The sequence below is a fragment of the Schistosoma haematobium genome, chromosome ZW, assembly GCF_000699445.3.
Source record: "Schistosoma haematobium chromosome ZW, whole genome shotgun sequence".
Lineage (NCBI taxonomy): Eukaryota > Metazoa > Platyhelminthes > Trematoda > Strigeidida > Schistosomatidae > Schistosoma > Schistosoma haematobium.
The window spans coordinates 42,350,268-42,374,937 of NC_067195.1; the positions used below are offsets into that span (position 1 = coordinate 42,350,268).

The 24,670-nt window shown below is 39.3% G+C and overlaps 1 protein-coding gene across 1 annotated transcript in view; it reads left to right on the forward strand.

Annotated features, from left to right (window-relative positions):
- Window positions 1-929: 929 nt before the first annotated feature.
- Window positions 930-24,670, forward strand: part of CDYL2_1 (Chromodomain Y-like protein 2) — a 37,490-nt gene continuing 13,749 nt past the window's right edge. The window contains exons 1-5 of the mRNA XM_035730278.2: window positions 930-1,146; window positions 1,184-1,379; window positions 4,954-6,724; window positions 8,039-8,148; window positions 11,754-11,966. Coding sequence (XP_035586681.1) covers window positions 1,341-1,379; window positions 4,954-6,724; window positions 8,039-8,148; window positions 11,754-11,966 — 2,133 coding nt within the window. The 5' untranslated portion in view covers window positions 930-1,146; window positions 1,184-1,340. The remainder of the gene's footprint in view (window positions 1,147-1,183; window positions 1,380-4,953; window positions 6,725-8,038; window positions 8,149-11,753; window positions 11,967-24,670) is intronic.

The window sequence follows — 24,670 nt, forward strand, 5'->3', positions numbered from 1 at the left end:
TCTCTATTGCTGCTTTCTGATTATGACGTCTTGGTTGAGCTCTCGAAACCGTTTACACCTGATACACAAAGCAGTATTTGAAAAGCTATTTCATGGCCATGAAATTGTCACGGATATTCTGGGCTTGGAAACACTTGCGTCATTAACACTTAAATAACCGGAGGATCCCAAACTCAGTCGTACCAGAAGTTAGGACTTAGGGGGCTTGAAGACACATTCCGAAGGTATACTTTATGTCGAAAAGTGCTTGAACTGATCAGGCTAGTTGCTAAGAGGGATGCCTGGTATGGAATACCAGATGGTTATCCGGGGGGAATGCGTGGCACAGCGCCTTCAGATAGGATTTCCTCAGTAAAACGAATGAAGTACGGATCAATTTGAAAGGTTTACAGGACTTCCTATTCGGGGGATATATTCATTATTACAGTCGTTGGTAGTTAAATTCACCTACTATTCTATATCACTGTCATTATTCTCTAGTTATCATGCGAAATTTCAAACGGATTTCAATTTTCTTTCAAGTTCTTATGAACTACTCTAGCTATATCCCTGCTAAAAAGGAAAGCTAGCGATTTTAACATGTTCGCTAAACAGGTACGAAAATGATGTTCCTTTCATTCCCAAATTATTTGGAATGCCTATGAAAAAGGATAAAAGAGCGTCCGATAACACAATATGATGGCTCCTACGTACTAAAAACTACTATTCAAGTAGACTTACGATATGGAAACTTGAACCTACACGTGTTCTTCCCTGAAATGAGCGTTGGAAATAAACAGCCAGAGATGTTAGATCATTAAAAGAGAGGATGCATACATTAGGTAACAAACGGAGTAAAGTATACTATTGTATTCGATACTTCGATGTACACCCTTTCCTCTTTCAGTTCACTAAAACAAACAGTACTTATCACTTCACATAGCATCCATTGAACAATTTGATTTAGAGATTATTCATCCGTGATACTTGTAGTCACGGTCAACACATCTACAGCCTCTCAAAAACCTGCTTAATCAATTAAAATACAGTCTAAATTCGAGGCTCAAGGCTTAAGATCAGAGAGGTTTACTGAACTTGATAATATTGTTTGATATTTTATTACTTAGACGATTGGCTACTAGCATAAGTTCGGTGCCTTACATGATGGTAAGTATGGTTGTATTCACTTCTATGTACACCGTAGCAAGTTATAGTAGTCTAGAAAGACAGCATGTTAACAGGATGTAATGATTATCCCTTTCTGTTCATGGCTATGCGCTAATATAAGTCCGACTTTTACGCGCACTTCTCAAAACCTTCGCTTGTAGTAGGTAGCTTATCAAAATACTAACTAACGTGGTATGAAACAGTCAGAAAGCGAGGAGCACAATATTTACCTAGTAAGGGTATCTGTTTTAATTTTGAAGAGCTTTTGTTTAACACTTAATTTAATCCAATCTTTGATACATAACCTCAGCGACTTTGGAGAGCTGCGTAACCTCCGCTTTTTGACTCTCTGAAAGGATTTAAGGTTTGATGGTCTTAAGATGTTTCCGAATAGAGTTTCAATAGATTGGTAGTGTTTTTCTTGTAAGTTTGACTACGTGTTAGCTACTCGACGTCCTTCCGATGTTACCTAAAGTATATTGTGTTTATGGACTTTAACCCACTAGATTTAAGCAGTCAACCACTTTTAACATATGGCAATTTTTTCGCCGTAAAGGTTTAGCTCACCATGCACTTTATTATTTTGGTGGAAATTAGTTTTGGTAGGAACTACGCGGCCAGTGCTGGAAATATCTTCCATTGGTTGTGGAATATTCATTTTGTATCTCACTCCACTGCTGACTAGATAGGCTGTGGTTTTATATCTCATGCCTATATGTCAGCCTAGTTAGTCCAAGTTGTTTCTTATCTGAGTCACTCAGTAGTACATATGGCAGAACCTGGTAGGTGATTGAAAGTATTAAGAATAGGCAAAATGATTTGAAGAAAATGAATAAATTCATGAACCAAAGGATTTAAAAGCTAGTTAAAATTCTTAAGGTGCGAAGATCAGCAGTGAATACATTTGTTCCCTGACGAACGACTCGGGATTATCCTCTACGACTCTAATCAATGGTCATGAGAATAGCGTGGACCCCAACCTTTCAGACTGCACTCATTAACATGCCTCACTCCAACAGTAAGTGACTTTACTGACTGATCCTACGTTTTGGTCTGGCCGCCTACAGATTTCCTCGAATAAACTCCTACAATAGCTAATGTCGCACGTAGAGGTGGACGATGGCTGGGATCACGTAATACATGTCCAAACTACCTAAATTGATTGATGTTCACTATCTCGTCAACTGGTTCGCCACCTATACCTAGAGCTCTTTGTCTGACATCACGGTTGCACACTAAGTGGCCCGAAAAAGCGCGAGGAATGCTTCGGAGGAAACTTCTATTTCTAATTACTAGGATGGCTGGTGATATTTCCAAGACAAGTGAAATAGTAGAAGCACTCGACTACACTGTCTATCATCAGTTTAAGTATTACTGCAGACCAGTCATGAAGCAACATTCCCAGAATTGAAAATTAATGCTCTTTATGGAACAGTCTACAAACACACACATAGAATATACATGATTCATCGGATACACTATGTCAAAGTGATAGTAATTAGTTGTTCATAAAATTCATCTGTTTTAGATATTTATTACTGCTTAAATAGTGTTGTCAGTAAAAGTATCACTCATTTGTAAAAACGACCTCACTAGATTATTCATACTCTTATTGTATGATACTTCTCTTCATCTTTAGTTGTCAGTCAGTTTTTTGAATGACAACACAATGTTTATATTAGAGTAGAACATTATCAACTACTTCACTCGTTATCATTAATTTAAGTGTCAACGCAAACCAGTCATGAAGCAACATATCGAATTTAGAGGGAACAAATTACAAACCACACGTGTTTACACTGTTGCTCAAGACGATTGGAAGACTGCATTTTCTCAGAGTTTCTATCAAAACAAGACTGTGTTACTTAAGTATTCTAAGTTAGCAAGCGATATTCTCAGTAAGAAATCAATCCCTGAAGCGTTGAACGATGAGAGCATTATCACTAGACGAATGTCTATGACGAGGTTAGACAAGAATAGGGACACTGGAAAACTTACAAACGCCACTAAATGTTAGCACTTCCAATGACAGTTTGTTATAAGCTCTGACTCAACCAGTAGCATTCGAGTATACAGTCTGCACAAGGATGCTGTACTGTGGTGAGCTTTTAATTGACAGACAGTCCCATAAAATCTTGCAACCAACAGAATCGAACGCTGCCTCAAGGTAGAGAAATAGAACTGTGGTTAGGAATCAGTAGGTTTGTCTGTATTCCAAAATTTGATGAGGAGCAACTGTTTGGTATACGCAAATACTCTAGGGTCTAAAGACAGTCTGGTTTTCTTGAGTATGATCTTCACGGACTCTAGTGGTTATCACACAAGAGGATTTTGTTTGTGTTAACTGGAACGATCAGTGGTTAAAATCAATTGGCATTATGTCCAATTAGAAGATTATGGGTAAGATATTAGTAAGTCCATCTGTTAAGAATAGACGACTATTTCAGATGGTATGTCTCAACTAATCAAGTTAAGGAATGTTCAAATCCCATCAACGAACTTTGAACGCTTACCTAGTTCTTTGTGTCTAATCTCAGCACTACCCACTCCGTGGTCTTGACAATCATCAGTTTTACGAATAAGTCGCCTACTTTAAAGACCACGTTTCACAACCGTAAAGTAGATAGAGCGAGCTGATGTGCAGCATACTCGACCTTTGGTTAGCAAGTGGAGATCTCGAGCAAGCGAGAGATGATTTAAGTTGGCAAAGACTAATCGAGCTTTCTGAATCCATTTCAAGGGCTTTTGAGACCTCCAAGATGAGTTAAGTAGTCACTACACTCTACCACTTCAATGCTTATCGTTAGCGTAGACGTTGGCCCACACCAGTGAAATCATATAAATGAATAATCTTCATGAACAGATATCCGCTCCACATAACTGCGAATCTATGACAACTTTTGAAAAGAGTATATCCTTAAATCCTGGATTACTGATTAGTCTTTTCATAACATTGCTCGTTTATAATAAAATAATCAAGTAATGCTGAATTTATGGGCGAACTAATTGTTAGAACTGGTAAGTCTTGATGAGGCTTAAAATTTATAACTGGGATTGTTGGCTTTGTTGTCTCTACACTCGGACCCCTGCTTAGCTATGTGGAGATGTGGAGGTTTTCTAGTTTTTGCGTGTGATAACTCACTGATACTGGCGCATTAATTCCGTCTCCTGCGCCAAATTTTCAAAGTAATGTACAATATTCGTTCTGTCCACTTCATTTTTTTCTCTTGACTCTTAATTATTTTTCTAGTTTTCATTATTGCTGGTAAAGTCGTTCACCCATCGTTGTTTTACCTGTTCGTTAATTTGCCGTTGCTCTGAAATACAACAAGTGAGACCAATGCATATTTGCACCAGGTCCTTTGGTATTGGTATCTATTTGTCATTGATTATCTCTGGTGGTTACAGTTTCGAAAATTAGTTTTCAGAATCCCGTCGTAGTTGATTGGAATTTTAAATTGACATTTGGAGTGCTCAAATGTCTAGGTATAAATAATTTGCCCAGGTCAGCATGCCATCACCAACATATTGTCATTAAATATGATATAAAAATGTTCTGTGGTTGCTAGTTTGAAGATCCTCCATCTTAAAGCAGCAAAATATCTGACTTCATAAAACAGTGATATGTGAATTTAGTTATTTTTAAAAGTATTTCGTATGATACTGTTTTGGCATACTATTTTAAGTGAATTCCAAGGCTTAAGGTGATTTGTAGCTGGTAGTTATAACGTAGTTTCATGATTGCGTCTCATTCTCTTAATGTTACATTGCTTTTCGTGAATTGAACTTTGAACTTCACGTTTTTAGGTTGAGAGCATTATAGACAGACGAGTTCGCCGTGGTCGCGTGGAGTACCGTGTTAGATGGAAGGGGTTTCCTCCGGAGCAAGATTCTTGGGAACCCTTCACCAGTCTTCGCGAACCATGCCTTTCATTAATTCAAGACTTTCACATCCGTTACCGCCAACTTCATCATGGAAAAAGGCGTTACTCTCTACCCTTGGTTTCTCGTAGTAAGCTTTTGAAGTGTGAAACAGATGAATTTCATGACATGTCTGTAAAATTAGAAAAAGATAGCGATGACGACTTAGCTGCAGACAAGAGCAGTATTTCGTCTACCAAAAGCCAACCACCTCCACTTCCTTTTAAGTTAGGTAAGAGAAATACTGTACGGCCAACGTCGCGTCGTTCTGCTCCAAGTTCAGTAGCCTTAAGTTCGACTAGTTTCTTTTCGTTACAACCGGGAACTTATTCTGGTCACTCGTCATCCCTTCCGAGTTCTGAGTCCAGTGTTTCTCAAACACCATTAGTCTGCGATCCAGGTGCGTTGTTGAACATCCAAACACTTGACCGTTCAGATCATACGGTACACCCAGATAATGATTGGGTTCCCTGTGAAGTTTCTGGTGCTTCAACTGGTTCACTATCTAGTCCTAATACAATTCAGGCTGAAGATGACTGTAAAGTTCCCATGGATAGAGTTCCTGTTGCCGGACTTTCTAAAAATAACTGCGGAGATACTTCACAACGATTACAAAAAACATCAAGATCACTTCCTGACCAATCAAACCGTAATACTCCCAAGTCGAGCAAACGCAAATTGCAGCCCAATGATGGTGCTGGTAAACAAAATGATTCAGCATCTGCAAATCAGCAAGTCTCTCAAAACTTCCTGAAGGGAGATAAGAATGTAGGTAACTTCACTACCTCTGATACCCAAGAAAATTCTATCCTCGGGCAAACACGTAAATCTGTTACGATTATGCTAAAGGCTTCTCCCACACATGAGTTTCAGAGCACTAGATCTCTCCACCGCAGTAATTCACCAAACTCTAAATCTCTTCCTACTACTGCCTCTAAACCGGTTTCCAAAAAGCGTGTTCAGCCTACTAGTGCAACTTCAAAGCCGGAACTAGATGTTGACGCTTCCGAATCCCTACCATCACGTGAAGATCAATCTCTCATATCTGATTCTATCATATCAAAAGTCATGAATATCGTTGTTCATCTGAAAAACTTAAGAAGACGCCCTGTACAAGAGATTGTCCTGGCACTTTGCCAAAAGCACCATAGTATTCCTGAAAGCCTCGTTTTATCTTCTCTAGACATCTTAGTTACACGAGGTCACTTACACCGTGTTGAGTCAGCCAAGGGTATATCTTATCGTTCCAACCCTTTTGTTGTGGCTCGGGGGGACCTAAAGAAACCTGCATCTCTATCAGCCAAAATTAAAGCCAAATATAATGGTGGAGTGAATGGAAAACGACCCAAGTGCACGACGTCTGCTGTACCTGAGCCTAAACGACCGGATTCAGTGGAGTCACCAAGCCATTCTTTATCTAAAATTGCACGAACTGATCCATCAACCAATGTTCACCAGCGCTCTAGTCGGAGATCTGTAACATATGGATCAGTGGCTTCTGAAAAATCCAATACGCACTGTTCTTGTTATTCAGATATCAATGGAAAAATCTATTTCAATCAGTCTTCTGTTATTGTGGATGATGTACAAGTAAATCAGGATCATACCATACATCTTAACGGAGGAGATTATTCAATGAGTGTTAAATCACCACCAAGTATGTAGTTCTTTTTTTCCTATCTTGGATAATTTCTCCACAATATTCTAGTGTTAGGTAAAATATTGATTTGAACGTTGTCTAGTCACACCTACACATTAGTTCACTGTATCTCACGGAATGAATGCAAAAAGTAAATTTTGAACGTTACCATTATTTGGAACTAAAAAGAGTTTACAGTTTAAAAGCTGTTAGTTTGTAATCGATCCCTTGATTTGTGCTCAAAAAGTTGGTTGAATAGTGTTATAACTTGTGCCCTGTGTCCTATTAATGTATAACGTAATGATACCGCCAATTAGAGAACAGTGATTTATCGACCGGACCAATGACGCATAAAACCCATACGAGCAGTCTAGAGTCTTTACCGGTTCTTCTTTCTGCCTAACCCTGTCTGTTAAGTCCAGAACACTAATCTCAGCCTCTGCGATATGAATAATTTATTTCAAACATACTGGGTTTATATACCAACCAAATAGACCACATCGTACCTCAAAATAGAAAACAGCATTTGTACAAGATTTGGCTAAATGTGGCTATGAATGTGGGAGACAGTAATTGATAGACTGGGCATAACTCAAAAATGGTAAATCGTATAATAATAGTTCATAGGTCAAAATAAAGCTTATGATAAGAGGAACACGAATATGAATAGTTTGGATATTTGACAATTATACGATAAAGATATACGTATATTATTAGTCCCAAAATAGATCCCGACAGTTGCCAATCATTATTCTCATCGGTATATAGCAAATAGCCCCTTCTTAAAGGCAGATACTTCTACCCGTTCTTATTAAGAAAATATTTAGAAGGACCGTTCTGTTTAAGAATCCTTGTAGTATTTTTCATCAACACTGTTCGTAAGTTTTAACAACCATAGGATGGTTGTGGTAGCTAACTTATATTAATGATCCAGGCTTCACTGCTGATGTTTTGAACACAAAATGGCATTAAAAATCAACATTCATAGTTTAAATCATCCTCCTCTGACTATTAATTATGTTTGATTGATGTGATTGTTTTACAATTACTTATGTTAGTCAGCAGTATGGAATAAGCAAAGTTGAATAAACATTTTTGGTAAATACACAAACACTTACCAACATTTCTAAGTAAATTCACGGCTTAGTGATCAAATCGTAACTTTCAGTTATCTTTTTGTAGGTTTAAGAGCTGTTCTGCTCCAATATATCGCTATTTGTCGCATAAACAAAGCCGAGTACACAAATATGTATTGGCCAAGTTAATGAATTCTATTATTTGTTAAGTACTTTACTCTTTTGACATTAAAGTTCCCCATTTTTTAATATACAGATATTCTTCAACAAGGCACCAAGATATTTATTGTACCTCCGGCTAGTCCATTAAATGAAACAACTTTTGAAAGTCAAATGAATAACTTACCATTTCATCGATCTGAGCAAGTTAGTTAACTTACATGAATTATTATGATTGGAATCTATTACAGACATTAATGTTTAGTGGCTTTTAAAAAATGATTTCGAAACTAACTTACGTTTAATCTATTAGAATTCTTTTTTTATCTCCGTAATATTTATCATAAAAGACAAGAGTTTGTTTAAGGATAGAAAATCACAGTGGTTGGACAGTAAAACTATTTTTTATTCAAATACCATCCCACATAACACACCAACTTTGTTTTTGTAATACATGGTTATTTCGGATGTAAATATCTTTCACAATTAAAACATTACACTTGTTTGAACGTATGTATAATGAATATTCTAAATTTTAATTTGTATACGAATGAGTCTTATGTGCGACATTCGTAACTGATATAAACTAAAAACGTATGGATGGATAAGCTATTGAGATAATTTGAACTCTGTCGTTTTATACTCACAAACACTAAAGATGATTCGTTTGGTATGAATGAACTAAACAAAACAAAGAAGATTGAAGTATTTTGTCCATGATTTTAGAGTCAGTAAAGAGTTGAGATTGCACATATATAGTCTATTGAAAATTTAATTTTTGACTGTGAAACGTATTTAAGAGTGAGTGTAATTCTCTCTCTTTGTTCCCATAGTGTACGTGGTTTGCACTTGTAAATTTGTAAACGGACTTTAGATACTTTAAACTGCCCATCATTAGTGAAAGCCTGTGAAATAAAACATCATTGCACTTTATTCCTCAAAGTATATTATTTCTTCATTGATACAGATCTGACTATTTCTTATAATCGATAAAATGTAGTTAACGTGCTAAGTCATTGAATAGGAAGTGAAATCTAATCCAATATCTTTGAGACTAGACAAATGACCCGGTCAATTTTGAATTCGTTAAAACCTATCAAAAACCTCTACTTCGATGGTTCTCCACAGGTTTATTGATAGTAATCTGAAGCCAAAACGTCAGCTGAAAGTAAATTCACAGTTTTGAAAATTTTATTTATGACTGCCAAATTCAAAGGGGATGCGACAACAGGAATATTGCACAACAGATTATCAAGGTTTATAAGCTAAACCTACTTAGTGGAGCTCCGAACTTTTCCCTCTAGTAAACACCTCATTTGTAGATATGTCTAGGATAAATTGGCATTTTGGGTCATCTCACTGTGTATCTATTGGCTTACTTGCTATTATGGATCCGGCAATATAGACTGTTCAAAGCATGCACTTACCAAACGCAAATCCGAGCACTATCCATTTTTGTCTAAAGGGGTATCCAAGTTAGTTAGTCATCAAACACATTCTCAATTTAGGTAATTACCTGTTTCATTTCTTGTAAAAATATCATTTCATATTAGCTTCAACTCACTCAATACTTCAAAACATTTATTAGTCTTTATTACTTTTTAAGTGATGCAGCGCCTCTCCAGTTGTTATAAACCATTATATTCAGTACTTGATTATGTACAACACTTTCGTTAAATGACTCAACACCATCTGTTTTATTTCTGACTACCATTTTTAAAAGTAAATTTTAATACAATGTTGCGGTTTAAGTAAGTGACATGATCTAAATTAAAGTTTTCCGCGGAACTATATTCTTTGTTGTGGTCATGAACCAATCAATGTTAGACCGCCATTGAAAACCTGAAAGCATTGGGGGTCATCCTGTTCTAATGTGGGACTCATCAGAAGAGCGCATTTACGATCTCCTGTTGTGCGACCGTCTTTGGTTGGTAACTGCCTCACGGCCGACATGGTTAAACTTCTAGAACTACCTTTCTACGCTATTCACTAATGAGCACATGACAATGATCAGTATAGGTCTGTAGAAATTGTTGTTTTTATTGAGATAATTTCTTCCAGTTTCCTATATTCACAATTATTACGATTCAGTAGGCCAGTCCTGAGGCAACAACTTGCATTTAGAGGGAGAGAAGCGCATTCCAAATATTCTGGCATTGTTGCTTAGTGCTAACAAAAGACTCTGCATTTTGTCAGCGTCTTCACCAAACAGGACTATATCATCTGCGTATTCTAAGTCGATAAGTGGACCTCCTGGTAGGAGATCAATACCCGAGAATTCAGTCGATGAGAATGTTATTTTTATCAGTAGGTCTGTGATGAAGTTAAACAGAAATGGAGAAAGTGGACAGCCTTGACGGACACCACTTGAGGTTGCAAAAGTAGATGACAGTTCGCCATAAGCTCTGACTCGACTAGTAGTGTTCGAGTGAAGAGCCTTCACAAGGTTTATGTAATTCTGAGGTACGCCATTCAATGACAGACACTGCCACAGCACCTCTCGCTTTACAGTCAAATGCCGCTTCTAAGTCGAGAAAGACCACCATTGTCGGACGCCGATAAGTATGCCTGTGTTCGAGAACCTGATGAATGGTGACTATTTGATCGATGCGACCACGATCAGATCTGAAGCCAGCCTGGTTTTCTCGTGTTTGCAGTTCACGAGTCTTAGTTAGGCGTCCGATCATTATCGAGGCTAGTATTTCAGATGCTATATTAGTTAAACTAATCCCTCTGTGGTTGTCACAGGATGATTTTGACCCTTTCTTATATATTGGGATGATAAGTGGTTGCGACCAGTCAGATGGAATAACGTCTAACTCCCAGATCTTAGCTAAAATATTAGTCAACCTAATCGCTAAAATTGGACCACCACTCTTAAAGACTTCTGGAGCCAATCCATCTGGACCAGCTGCCCTTCCTCGTTTCAGATTAACCATAGCCTCTTGAACTTCAGCTAGAGTTGGGGGACCTACTTCAATGTTCCATTCACACTGTCTGGGAATGGAAGGGTAGTTGTAGAGTAGCTGAAGGCCAGTTGAACTGTTCTCTAAAATGTCCCGCCCACCGTTCTAAACGTCTGGACTGGGAGCAGATGAGAGTGTCGTCTTTTCCCGAAATAGTCTGACTTACACTTGACTTATTAATTCCAGTTTCTTTTATTAGTCTGTAAAGCTGTCTTGTGTTCCCTATAGCCGCCGCCTTTTCCATCTCTTTTGCTTTCGTTGCCCACCACTGCTCACGGTCGTTCCTTATACTTTTGCTTAACCTAGATCTGATTTGTTGTCGCTCTTCATCATGTTCGGAACCTGATGGGACGAGTTTGCGAGAATCCATCAGTGTGATAGACTTTGAAGAAATCCACTGGTTCTTTGTAACTCTGTGGTTTAAGTCACTAATAGATTTCATTGCTGTTTCCACAGCTGTTTGTATATCTTTCCAAGCAACATCTGGCAACCTGGACCGATGCATATATGTGCATGGTCCTACGTTGTAGCTGACTGACTGACTGACTGAGTAGGGTAGCATTCATGATCAGTTCTCACTCGAATGTATTGTGTTTCGCTTTGGTTGTTTAGTCGATCACCATTCTTTATGTTATTTTAACATTCAAATAATATGCAAAACAATCTTAATGATAGTAGTAACATTAATGGTATACTAAACGAGATGATTGTAAACTTGGAAAAACATAGTTCCATCCAGTAAACTGAGTTATATTAGTTAAAAAATATTCTCAGATTGTTCTCTCATCCTGTGAAAAAATAATAATCTTTTTCCCATTTCATCGACTTTCGATTTTTTATGTTTAGCCTAATCAAAGTTCATGTAATAATTTGAGTTCTACATCTGGGTCCAATCTCGATAGTTCAAGCATTCCACAAACAAATTCAAGACGTAGTAATCGACAAGTAGATGGTTATAAATTCAAATCGATTTGGGTAAAGAAAAATGTACAAGGTGGATTTACAGAAGTTTGGTTACAATCACCTGGTTCTTTTCTAAAAAATGGATTCACAATTCAGGTAATTCATTAATTTATTATTGTTTAAAATGAACCAGGCATTTTTAACCCCATGTCATTTTTCAGTTATCAGTCGTAGCTGCTACAATGACGTGGTGGTTTAGCTTGTTTATTATGATAACTTAATTAATCCAAATCATGCTAGGCAGGTTATTTAAAGACTAAAGGTATCAACCCAAATTTCGAGGGCGAAGTCATACTGCTGAGTGTACAGAAGTAAAGTTTCTTCCAAATAACCAGTATGGCGTTGCTGCCTTTTAAAATTGAAGCAAGGGGTTATAAATGGTCACTCTTAAAGGTCCTATATTTCACCTTACCGATAGATTTTCGTCTCTGTAAGTAACTCTTTTACAGTATGGAGCCGATACATCAGAAACTTGAATAACATTTGTGCACGACTAACCTCGAACTGTTGTCCTTCGGGCTCTGTGGTCTTGGAAGTCTGATCAGCCCTGATGGGTTGGTATCGGACGAAATCTCAGCCCGGATTCGAAAAGCTCGATTGGCTTTTGCCACCTTACGTCACCTATGGCGAAGGCGAGATGTCCGTCTATCAATAAAAGGACGAGTATACTGCGCGGCAGTCCGTTCTGTTTTACTTTACAGCAGCGAAACATGGCCTTTAAGAGTAGAAGAGACTCGTAAGCTACTAGTATTTGACCACAGATGCCTTGGAAATATTGCTGGCGTCTGCTGGGATCACCGGGTAAGTAATAGTGAAGTTAAACACAGGGTATTAGGGGATGATGGTAAATCAGTTGATGAGGTTGTTAATCTTCATCGACTGAGACGCATGAGCCACGTGTCGCGTATGCCTGAACACCGATTACCACGACGCGCAATGCTAACCGATGTTGGGGATGGTTGGAAGAAAGTTAGGGGCGGCCAAACCAAAACGTGGCATCAGTGCTTGAAGTCACTAACTTCTGTTCTGAGCCATGTTGGTAGATGCAGACTACTTGGTTGGGGTCCGCATGACTTTCGTAACCAATGGTTGGAGACTGTGGGTGACATGGCTCAGAATCTATCACAATCGCGTAGGTGTAAACACTCCCTGTCTTCCCTTAAACTAAGAGATTAAAATCACTTCATATCTTTCCTTCTACTAACTAATTCTTTCTTCCTATACTATATCCTTATATGCAATCTTTCTCCTATATATTACCACCTTTGACCTAACCACTCCTATGAATCCGGTGTTCATCTTGCTGTGCTAATGAGGTATGGCAACCTGGACCGATGCACATATGTGCCTGGTCCTACGTTGTAGCTGACTGACTGACTGGGCTCTGTGGTTACACTCCCGGGTCACTATAGTCACTGTTAATTCAGCTTATTTTTCAGGCCTATAAGAAAAAGTATCCTTCCACTCTGTGTACAACCCGAATGTGACAACTGCCCTTATATCTTTAACAGCATTCGAGACCACCTTTTTAATAATCAAACCCCGTAACTTTTTAATATTTCTTCAATCCCCACTACCAATTTTTCTTCTCTGTCTTTATCACCATGAATCACTAATGCTAACAAATCGCTCTTAGGAACTGTGCTTTGGACTACATGATGGAGTTTCAGTGTTCTAACCGTATGTCTAATCGAACATCAGGCTTCTTTAGGTGGTACTACAGAATCTCATGCTATCAATTTGTGCTGTGGCTTCAAAACATGCCTGTGGAACCCAAGTGTGGTCATTGAATGAACGTCACGTAGCAAAAATGGAGGGTTGGAGTGTCTTATCCTCTGTGTATCTCTGGACGTGACTTTTACTTCCTGTTTCCTCGCTGGAGTATGCATCCCACTTAATTCAAAAGTAGAATAGACTCACCTGGACTGCATCTCAATAGATAGTCTCTTATACGCTCTCTGACTAAAAGAGATATTAGGAGCACAGAAAGTTAGATATATTTGGTGGCACCTCTTCGTCTTCTCTGTCTAAATTTTAAATAGCTGCAGTCCAGATGAAACGAAATATGAGTTTTGCATAGAGCTTTCTGCTGTTCTTAGAAAACTGGAGGGTCGAGCGTAACCCTAGCATATAACTATTTGATCTTAGTAAGTTTTAAGTTTGAGCATACAAAGATACATCGTAAGTCTCAAAATCGACAGATCGATGGACACAAATAGACCATATTACCATCACCTATCGTCGGGAAAGATTGTTAGAAGACTGTCGTTCATTTTGGAGCCAGTCAGTCAGTAACAACGCAGAACTTCGCACGTACGTACATCAGTTCGTGTTACCATACCACATTAGCACAGAGATGCATTTGTCGATTCAAATCCCATAGTGGTAGAGGTAGTAAAAGTATAAGCAGTAATCGGAAAGATTAGGGCTTGAAGATGTTATTCAAGAAGTATAATACAGTGAAATAAATTTGGAAAGAGAAAAAGAAGGGACATGAAGGTCTCAGAAGATTAGAATTTGAGAGAACATAAAAAGTGGACGAATCTGCTCCATTGCAGACAATTTTGAGCCATGTCATTCAGGGTCTCTAACCATCGGTTGCTATCATCTCGCGGATCCCAACCAGGTAGTCTACACCTACCAACATAGCTCAATCCACTTGTCAGTGAATTCATGGATTTGTGCCATATTGTGGTCTGGCCGCCCCTAACATTCTTCCAACCTACTACACTATTGAACATCTTTTTTGGTGGAGTTTTGTTCTATGAGCTGGATGGTTTGGTCGTAGAGCTTTCATCGTTCTTCTGAACGACGTCATCAGCACAAACATCAGATAGAACATCGCACGTCGAGGCAGTCGGTGATTGGGCATACGTAACACGTGTCCCAGCCATCTCAACTGATGAAGTTTCGCTACTTCATCAATTGATTTGCCATCCTTACCTAGTACCCGTTTCCTAACAACTGAGTTATTTACTCGATGATCCCAGAATATACGAGCAATGTTTCAAAGACATCTATGATCGAATACTAGTAACCCACGAATATCCTCTACTCTTACCGGCCATGTTTCACTGCTATAAAGTAGGACGGAACGAACTGCTGCGCTGTTTTCAATTTGATAATGCTTCAAATTGAGCTTTACTGAAGTCAAGAAAGCTGCAACAAGAAAACGTATTAGTGTTCAGCATTTCTACAAGATGTCAAAAATCTATTACCGGAAAAACTAGAGAAGCAGTTAGGCAATCATAAAAGCAATGATAACCCTAATGTAGACTGGCACGATATTCAGAGAGCTGTGAAAACAACTGTATTATCTACCAGTGATTTGAACCAAAAGATCTAGAAATATTGATGGACTTTGATACTATCTACTGAATTGATAGATGCTCAAAAACTCGTCCTATCAGGTTTGGAACACAATGCGGAGCGAAGACAACATAGACATAAACTGACATGTCTATGCAATGATCGTAACCAGTATTGGTCAGTGAAAGCAAGAGAGATTATAAAAGCAGCTCAATGGACAATGATAGACTACTTTTCAGGCATGCAAGTAGATTGGTATTAAAAAGGTTATAAGTTAGACTATTTCTGACAAAGATAGGGCAGTAATCCACTCTCAACCCAGTAGACTAAAACGATGTGTAAAACACTTTGAAGAACACGTTAACTGGTTTTCAACTGCCATCCAGTTTTTAACTGTTACCAAGCAAATTCAATGGAATGTCAACACAAGTCCTCTGAACAGTAATAAAGTTGAGAATATATGGTTTATCTAAAGTGGAGTAAAGCAGCAGGTCCAGATGTCAGTCAGTCAGCTACAACGTAGTACCAGGCACATATATGCATCGGTCCAAGTTGCCATAACTCATTAACACAACAAGATGAACATCAAATTCATAGGAGTAGTTACTTCAATTGCAGTAATACATAAAAGAAAGATTGTGTATAAGGATATAGTACAGGAAGAGAGAATTAGAAAGAAAGGTATAAAATGATTTTAATCTCTTAGTTTAAGGGAAGACAAAGAGTGTATACACCGACGTCATAGTGATCGATTCTGAGCCATGTCACCTAGTCTTCAAACATTAGTTACGATAGTCCAGATGTAATAGTCTAGAAAGTCTTTAATGATTGGGGTCTGGTCTTAGCAGTTGGAGTAGTTACGTATACCAAATATTCGCTCCTCATCAAATTTTGGAATACAGACAAACCTACTGATTCCTAACCACAGTTCTATTTCTCTACCTTGAGGCAGCGTTCGATTCTGTTGGTTGCAAGATTTTATGGGACTGTCTGTCAATTAAAAGCTCACCACAGTACAGCATCCTTGTGCAGACTGTATACTCGAATGCTACTGGTTGAGTCAGAGCTTATAACAAACTGTCATTGGAAGTGCTAACATTTAGTGGCGTTTGTAAGTTTTCCAGTGTCCCTATTCTTGTCTAACCTCGTCATAGACATTCGTCTAGTGATAATGCTCTCATCGTTCAACGCTTCAGGGATTGATTTCTTACTGAGAATATCGCTTGCTAACTTAGAATACTTAAGTAACACAGTCTTGTTTTGATAGAAACTCTGAGAAAATGCAGTCTTCCAATCGTCTTGAGCAACAGTGTAAACACGTGTGGTTTGTAATTTGTTCCCTCTAAATTCGATATGTTGCTTCATGACTGGTTTGCGTTGACACTTAAATTAATGATAACGAGTGAAGCAGTAGAGTGCTTCTACCATTTCACTTGTCTTAAATGTATCACCAGCCATCCTAGTAATTAGAATTAGAGGTTGCTTCCGAAGCATTGCTCGCGCTTTTTGGGACTTTTTAGTGTGCAATCATGATGTCAGACAAAGAACATTACATTCGTTGGGAGACGTAGCCTAGAATTGTTTTTTTACGGAGCAGATGTTTATATTCTTTTTCTTCCCTCAGATCCTAAATGTTCTAACCAGCCTTTAAATTTTTTTATTTCACGGTTTTTGTCTTTTTGCCGGGATCATATTATCTATCTCTTTAATGTTTTCAACTGTTGTGGTACCTCGCTCTGCCGAAGTTGTGTTAAAACATGTATGTTCCAGGTTCTACGTTGTATATAACTGGCTGGTTGCGTGTTATTGTAAAAATAATTGACGTTATTACGGTTGTCTTATCTTCGTTTTAAAGCTTTATAAAAATCTAACAGTCTAACAGTGATGTGTATGTATATATTTAATAGGGTACTCTCATATTTATAATGTATCATATTTATCACTGAAGTGTGACACTTCTGTTTAACACAACTCGGTTGTTTTTAATTTTATTGTTGCTAAGTTTTATATGCGGTAGTGCGAATATAATTTTTTGTCGTTTTGAATGCATAATTTTACTCTAATGTTACCTTTTTTTATGTATTTTAAATAGATAATGTTAATCGTACTAAGTGCTTGTCGAACGTGTTCGTATGAACATGTACAGACTTTGTAGATAGAAACAATATTCTTGATAATGCCCAACATTGTGTAACATCCATTTTTCATCATTCTCATTTCATTTCGTAATTATAAATATCATGCCATGAACTACCTTAAAATTCGTATTTTGCTCATTTGGGTACGCTTTCGTCGTTCTAGCCTAGCGGTATATCCATTAAGAATGTACGTTGTCCTACTGTCGGCTTTTTACTCGATTATGTGCTTATATCGATTGATACTTTATGTTACTATCTAAATTAACTGTGATCTTTTTGACAGTCCATCTTTCCAGTTTTTGTCCAATTTCGCTGTTAATAGCTCTATTGGATTTGCTCTAAATGTACCGCTATTTTCGTTTTACTTCTCAGAAATAAATCTCTTACGGGCAGATCCTCTGATCGACCTAAGGTAAACAGACGACGTAATTTTGTCAGAAAAAGATGTTGGTAAGTTTCAGGGTCCATTTGAATTACTTCAGTGAAAATCTGAGAATGTTAGTTATGTATTTAGCACCTGTCTAATAAGCTGACACTCAAGATGTGGTTTGGCTGATACCTAACTTAATACTAGAGAGTTAAGTGATCGAGAAGACTCCCCAGTCCACTCAACTTTAAACTATTTTTAACCCTTGTTTGTTAACAAGTAAAAGAATTTTAATGCATCAAACACATGTTTGACTTTTAGCAATCCAAGTAACCTATGAAGCTTGCGATATATCTGAATCTCATCCAAATTTTATGCGCTATTTATTCATTATTGCTTTGTTTTTAAACATTAATATCTATCGAATTCAGTTTTCGTAGTTTGAACTTGACTGAAATAGGAGAGTATTTTTTCAGTTGCATTGTTTACCAAAATTTCTTTAAACGATGTCTATTCCATATATATATATATATATATATATATATATATATATATATATATATATATATATATATATATATATATATATATATAAAGCGACGTAATGCTGCGTATTTACGAGAAATTTCTTTGCTAATCCATCACAGATTCTCAAATAATATGAACACCTTTTTCCAAATGCACAGTTTTACTTTATCATTGTTTAAAGCATTTTGAATTGTTTGTTATTTTGCTGTAACTTTCATGAATATTGTTGCAACTAAGTAAACAACATCATCCTACTTAGTTTATTCATTCATAAGCATTACTTGACAGATGTTTCCATTCATCCCCAACATTTTTGTCATGTTACTTTACTACTTAATTTAATGAAGTAATAACCAACCATTGAAATTAATAAATTCTTGTTTTCAGATATTTGTACCATATATTTATGATAGTCAAAGACTACTTTTATAGAATAATGTAGCATAAAATAATATTTTCATCCACTTGTTGTGTAAAAATTCACTTCTCTATAGCTACACATTGATTGGTGAAAAGTTCAAATGCTACCACAAAATATGAATTCTGAATCAACCTTTCTAAAACTTTATCTTCCATTCAAACTAGGCTCTTTCAACGTTCTCACACTCATGCAAATTAAACAACAGATGGGTTCGTCTATTTATTTATTCATTTATTTGAACATATAAATATTGGTACAAGAGGGCACCAAATATATATGCCCCACAAAACCTTCCACAGAAAGGCCGTGCGCGACCGGCCTCAAGCAGTTGTCCCTTGGGCTCTGCGGTCACGCTCCCAGGTCGTTAAGATCAACACTAATCCAATTTCCTTTTCAGGTTCCTCAAGAAATACCCTTCCACGGTGTGGGCAGCCGGGAAGTGACATCAGCCCTCATACCCGTAACAGCACACGAGACCAAGTTGGTCACATTCAAATCCTTCCTACACCTCCTAATACCTCTCTTATCTCCATGACCAACCCTCCTCACGTCTCTTTATCACCTCGCACCGCTAGGGCAAACGATTCGAGTACGTGGAACGCTATTCCTGGTCTCCTGAAACCACGCTCTAAACTACACGTAGGAGCTTTTAACGTACAAACACTGTGCCAAATAGGACAGCAGGCTTCCTTAGCTAGGACTTTAGAATCTCGCGCCATCGATGTGTGCTGCGTCTCCGAAACGCGCATACAGCATCCAAGTAGCGTCATTCATTTGACCTCACCATGCCAAAATAAAGAACCGACTCGATTTACGCTTTGTATATCTGGAAGCCCTGATGCTGCTTCCCGTGGCCTCGCCGGCGTAGGTATAGCATTGAGTCCTAGGGCAGAACTAGCTCTCTTAGAGTGGATCCCAGTAGACGGTCGTTTGTGCGCTGTCCGACTGAACGGAACAGTAAGAGTCCGAAAAGATAGGGACACTCGTCGTTGCCTCTTCGTCGTCTCTGCCTATTCTCCCACTGACTGCAGCTCAGATGATGTAAAAGATGAGTTTTACAGAAAACTTTCGGACCTTCTCCGAAAAGCTAAGCGCTCGGATGTAGTAATAGTGGCAGGTGACTTTAATGCTCAAGTAGGTAAACTAAGCGATAGGGAAAGACACCTAGGTGGAACTTATGGTGTCGTGGCTCAAAGAACAGATAATGGCGACCGTCTGTTGCAGTTATGCTTAGATAACCGCCGATGGAGGGGCTCGATAGAAGACTGTCGCTCATTCTGGAGCACATGCTTAGATTCAGATCATGCTCTAGTACGAGCGCGTATCTGTCTGCGTCTTACTCGACGTAAGAAAGATGCTGCAGAAAAACCTCTTAGGGGTCTACTTAATGATAGTCAAGCTAAGAGTATATTTCAGGAACAACTAGGAAAACAGTTAGGCAGCCATGTAGGTGATGCCCACCCCGATGCAGCATGGAATGATATCCGAAAAGCTGTGGAAACAGTAGTGATATCTGCTAGTAAGGTAAACCAGAAGGTTAGGGAGCAACACTGGATCTCAGCAGCATCTATCTCACTGATAGATGCTAGAAAAACTCACTCCATCTGGATCTGAACATAACGAAGAGCGGAGTCGGCTTAAACGTAGGCTGATAAGGAGCCTACGCAACGATCGCGAACAGTGGTGGGTAGCGAAAGCAAGAGAGATGGAAAAGGCAGCGGCAATAGGTAATAGCAGACAGTTGTTCAGACTCGTTAAGGAAACCGGAATTAGGAACCCGACCGTTAGCGAAACAATCTCAGAGAAAGACGGACATATTATTCATTCTCAATTCAGGAAATTGGATCGATGGGCAGAACACTTTAAGGATCAGTTCAACTGGCCTTCGGCCACATTTCGGTTTCCCACGATCTCTAGTCAACCTGAATGGCAAGTTAATGTAGGTCCTCCGTCCCTTTACGAAGTTGAAAAAGCCATAGGAAATCTGAAACGAGGGAGAGCAGCAGGCCCTGACAGGTTTACTCCTGAGATTTTTAAGGATGGTGGTCCAGTATTAGCAATGAGATTAACCGAGGTCTTAGGTAGAATCTAGGAACTGGACATAATCCCATCTGACTGATCTCAATCACCGATTGTGCCAGTCTATAAGAAAGGACAAAAGTCCTCTTGTGACAATCACAGAGGAATCAGTTTGACTAATATAGTGTCTAAAATATTAGCTTGAATAATACTTCGACGCCTAACTAAAGCTCGTGAAGAGCAAACTAGAGAAAACCAGGCCGGTTTTCGACCTGGACGTTGTTGTATAGACCAGATATTCACACTACGTCAGGTCCTAGAACATAGACACACATTCAGACGCCCCACAATCGTAGTATTTCTCAACATTAAGACGTCATTTGACTCTATTGATCGTGAGGTTCTATGGCAGTGTTTGTCACTGAAAGGAGTACCAAAGAAGTACACTAACCTTATAAAGGCTCTCTACTCAAACACAACTGGTCGAAAGAGAGCTTATGGCGAACTGTCATCAGAATTGATTACCTCAAGTGTTGTTCGTCAGGGCTGTTTACTCTCTCCATTCTTGTTTAACTGTGTCATTGACGTACTTTTAGAGATAACACTTTCGTCATCTGACTTTCCAGGGGTTGAACGTCTACCGGGAGATCCACTTGTTGACTTGGAATATCCCGATGACATAGTTCTGTTTGGTGAAGACGCTGACAAAATGCAGAGTCTTCTGACCACACTAAGGAACATTGCAAGCATGTTCGGGATGCGATTCTCCCCCTCGAAATGCAAAATGTTACTTCAGGATTGGGTGGCATCAACACTCGAACTAATGATAGGGAATGAAGTAATTGAGTGTGTCGACCGCTTCACTTATCTTGGGAGTCTCATCAGCCCTTGTAGTCTGGTGTGTGACGAAATCTCAGCACGGATACAGTAGGCTCGAGTAGCTTTTGCCAACTTGCGTCATTCATGGCGTAGGCGAGATATCCATCTATCAACCAAAGGACGTGTTTACTGTGCAGCAGTTCGTTGTGTCCTACTTTATGGCAGTGAAACATGGCCGGTAAGAGTAGAGGATATTCGTAGGTTACTAGTATTCGATCATAGGTGTCTTCGAAATATTGCTCGTATATTCTGGGATCATCGAGTAAATAACTCAGTTGTTAGGAAACGGGTACTAGGTAAGGATGGCAAATCAATTGATGAAGTAGTGAAACTTCATCAGTTGAGATGGCTGGGACACTGTTACGTATGCCCAACGACCGACTACCTCGACGTGCGATGTTCAATGGTGTAGGATTAGGTTGGAAGAATGTTAGGGGTGGCCAGACCACAACATGGCACAAATCCATGAAGTCACTGATAAGTGGATTAAGCTATGTTAGTAGGTGTAGACTACCTGGTTGGGGGCCGCGAGATGATAGCAACCGATGGTTAGAGACCCTGAATGACATGGCTCAAAATCGTTTGCAATGGCGCGGGTGCATCCACTCTCTGTGTTCTCTCAAATTCTAATCTTCTGAGACCTTCATGTCCCTTCTTTTTCTCTTTCCAAATTTATTTCACTGTATTATACTCTTTAAATAACATCTCCAAACCCTAATCATCCAGATTACTGCTTATACTCTTATTACCTCTACCACTATGGGATTTGAATCGACAAATGCATCTCTGTGCTAATGTGGTGTGGCAACTCGAACTGATGTACGTACGTACGAAGTTCTACGTTGTTACTGACTGACTGCCCCACACAAAACAATGAGAATTCGAAGAGAGAAAAAAAGAACAATGACAAACAGATTAGTGTACGGTAGTGTAATAGTAATGAAAAAAAATAGTAATGATGGAGGAAACGGAAAGATACAACCAGAATAAATCTTTCAGTTAAGGAAGGAACAACCAATTTGTATGAAGAATGTACAAGAACGTTACAGCAGGATCGTCACTGGCTTCTATTCTGAGCCATTTCTGATAACGTCTCTAGCCACTGTGTTACACCATCTCTAGGACCCCAGCCAGGGAGTCGTAAAAGACCAACAGGAGCCAGCCCTTTGTAGCTTTCTTTCATACCACAACACCATGTCATACACTGACCACCTCTCCGCTTTTTCCAACCAGTCCCAGAGTCGACAAATAATGCACGGCGTGGAATTCTCTGGGACGACATTCGTAGAACATGTCCTAGCCACCGAAGTCGATGTCTCAAGATAGTGATACCAACTGAATTATCATCTCTGTGCCCGAACACACGATGCCGAACCTCTGTATTACTAACATGGTGTTGCCACTGGATGTCAGTAATCCTTCGGAGACAGCGATGATTAAACACAGAGAGTCGTCTAACATTCTCAGCTCGAGGAGGCCAGGTTTCACAAGCATAGAGCAAAACTGCTCGCCGACACGTTGTAGATCCAAACTTTTACAGCTAGACTAACATGACGAAGGCGCCAAAGGTGGCCCAGATTGGCATAAGCCTCTCTGGCTTTCACTATTCGTGCATTGGTCTCATCACTCACACCACCACCAGAACTTATGCAGCTACCTAGATACACGAACTTCTCGACTACTTCTATCTGCTCACCATTCAGAGTGAGTACAGGATTAGAATCCTGCCAATCTTGCAGAAGCACTTTGCACTTCGAAGGTGCAAAGCTCATACCATACCTACGGACATTGATTGCCAACTGATTAAGTGCGGATTGCATGGCATGGATTTCATCACACAGGAAGACAATATCATCAGGATGGTCAAGGTCAGAAAGTCTTTCTCCAGGCAACAGATTCACACCACCATTACCTACATCCATCAGAGCTGTTTCCAGAATGTCATCGATGGTATAATTGAAGAGGAATGGTGAGATTGGGTAACCCTGCCTAACCCCACTGCTCGAATGGAACAATGGAGAGAGGTAGTTGTATGCCTTCACTCTACCTGAGGTGTTTGTATATGAAGCTTTTAAGATGTTAATAAACTTCTCAGGCACACCCTTCTTCAATAGACAATCCCAGATAACAGTCCTGTCCAACGAATCGAAGGCAGCCCTCATGTCAAGAAACACTATGATTGTTGGCCTTTGACAAGTATGACGGTGTTCTAACATTTGGTGGAGGGTGAAGATATGACCAATACACCCTCGACCAGAACGAAACCCAGCCTGCTCCTCGCGAATCAATCTTTCTCGGGTTTTGAACAACCTACGAAGTATGACGGAAGCCGATAACTCGGACTCAATTAGAAGTAGACTTATCCCCCGATAGTTGTTACAGGAACGACGTGAACCTTTTTTAAAGATAGGGATAACTATCGACTCATTCCATGACGTTGGTACACTCTCTAGTTCCCAAACCTTTGTAAACAACGTCGTCAATTCCTTAGTCAGAAAGTCACCACCATCTTTAAAAAGAGCCGGAGGTAAGTCATCTGGTCCAGGTGATTTGTAACGCTTCAAGAGTTGGAGTTCCTTGCGGACTTCCGCCTCATTTGGTGGATCAGTCGTCACCGACCATGGAGGGCAGGACAGTCTGACCGATGTTGCCGGAGCAGCAGGCCAGTTGAACTGCCCTTCGAAGAATTCGGCCTATCGTCCAAGACGTCGATGGATGTTAGTGATTGGCATCCCGTCATCCTCACAGATTGTTTCGCTCACACCAGACTTCTAGCTGCCAGTGGCTTGGATGAGTTGGAAGAGCTTCCAGCAGTTACCAGATGCAGCTGCTGCTTCCAACTCATTAGCACGCTCCGACCACCAGGCTTGTCGGTCCTTACGCAAGCTTTGCCCAATTTCCTTACGTAACATCCTTCGTTTGTGGTCAAACTCACGGTCACCCGGAGTAGACCGACGGGCTTCAATGAGTTGTAAGGAACCTGAAGAAACTCAGTGTTTATTAGCGGGACGTTTCGCGAAGCCGCAAGCGGCTTTACTCGGCCTGAGCATTCAAGTCTCCGGCTAGTACTACAATATCTATCGAACGCAGTTTCTGGAGAACAGTTAATTGGTGGTACAATTTATCCTTGATTGCATGA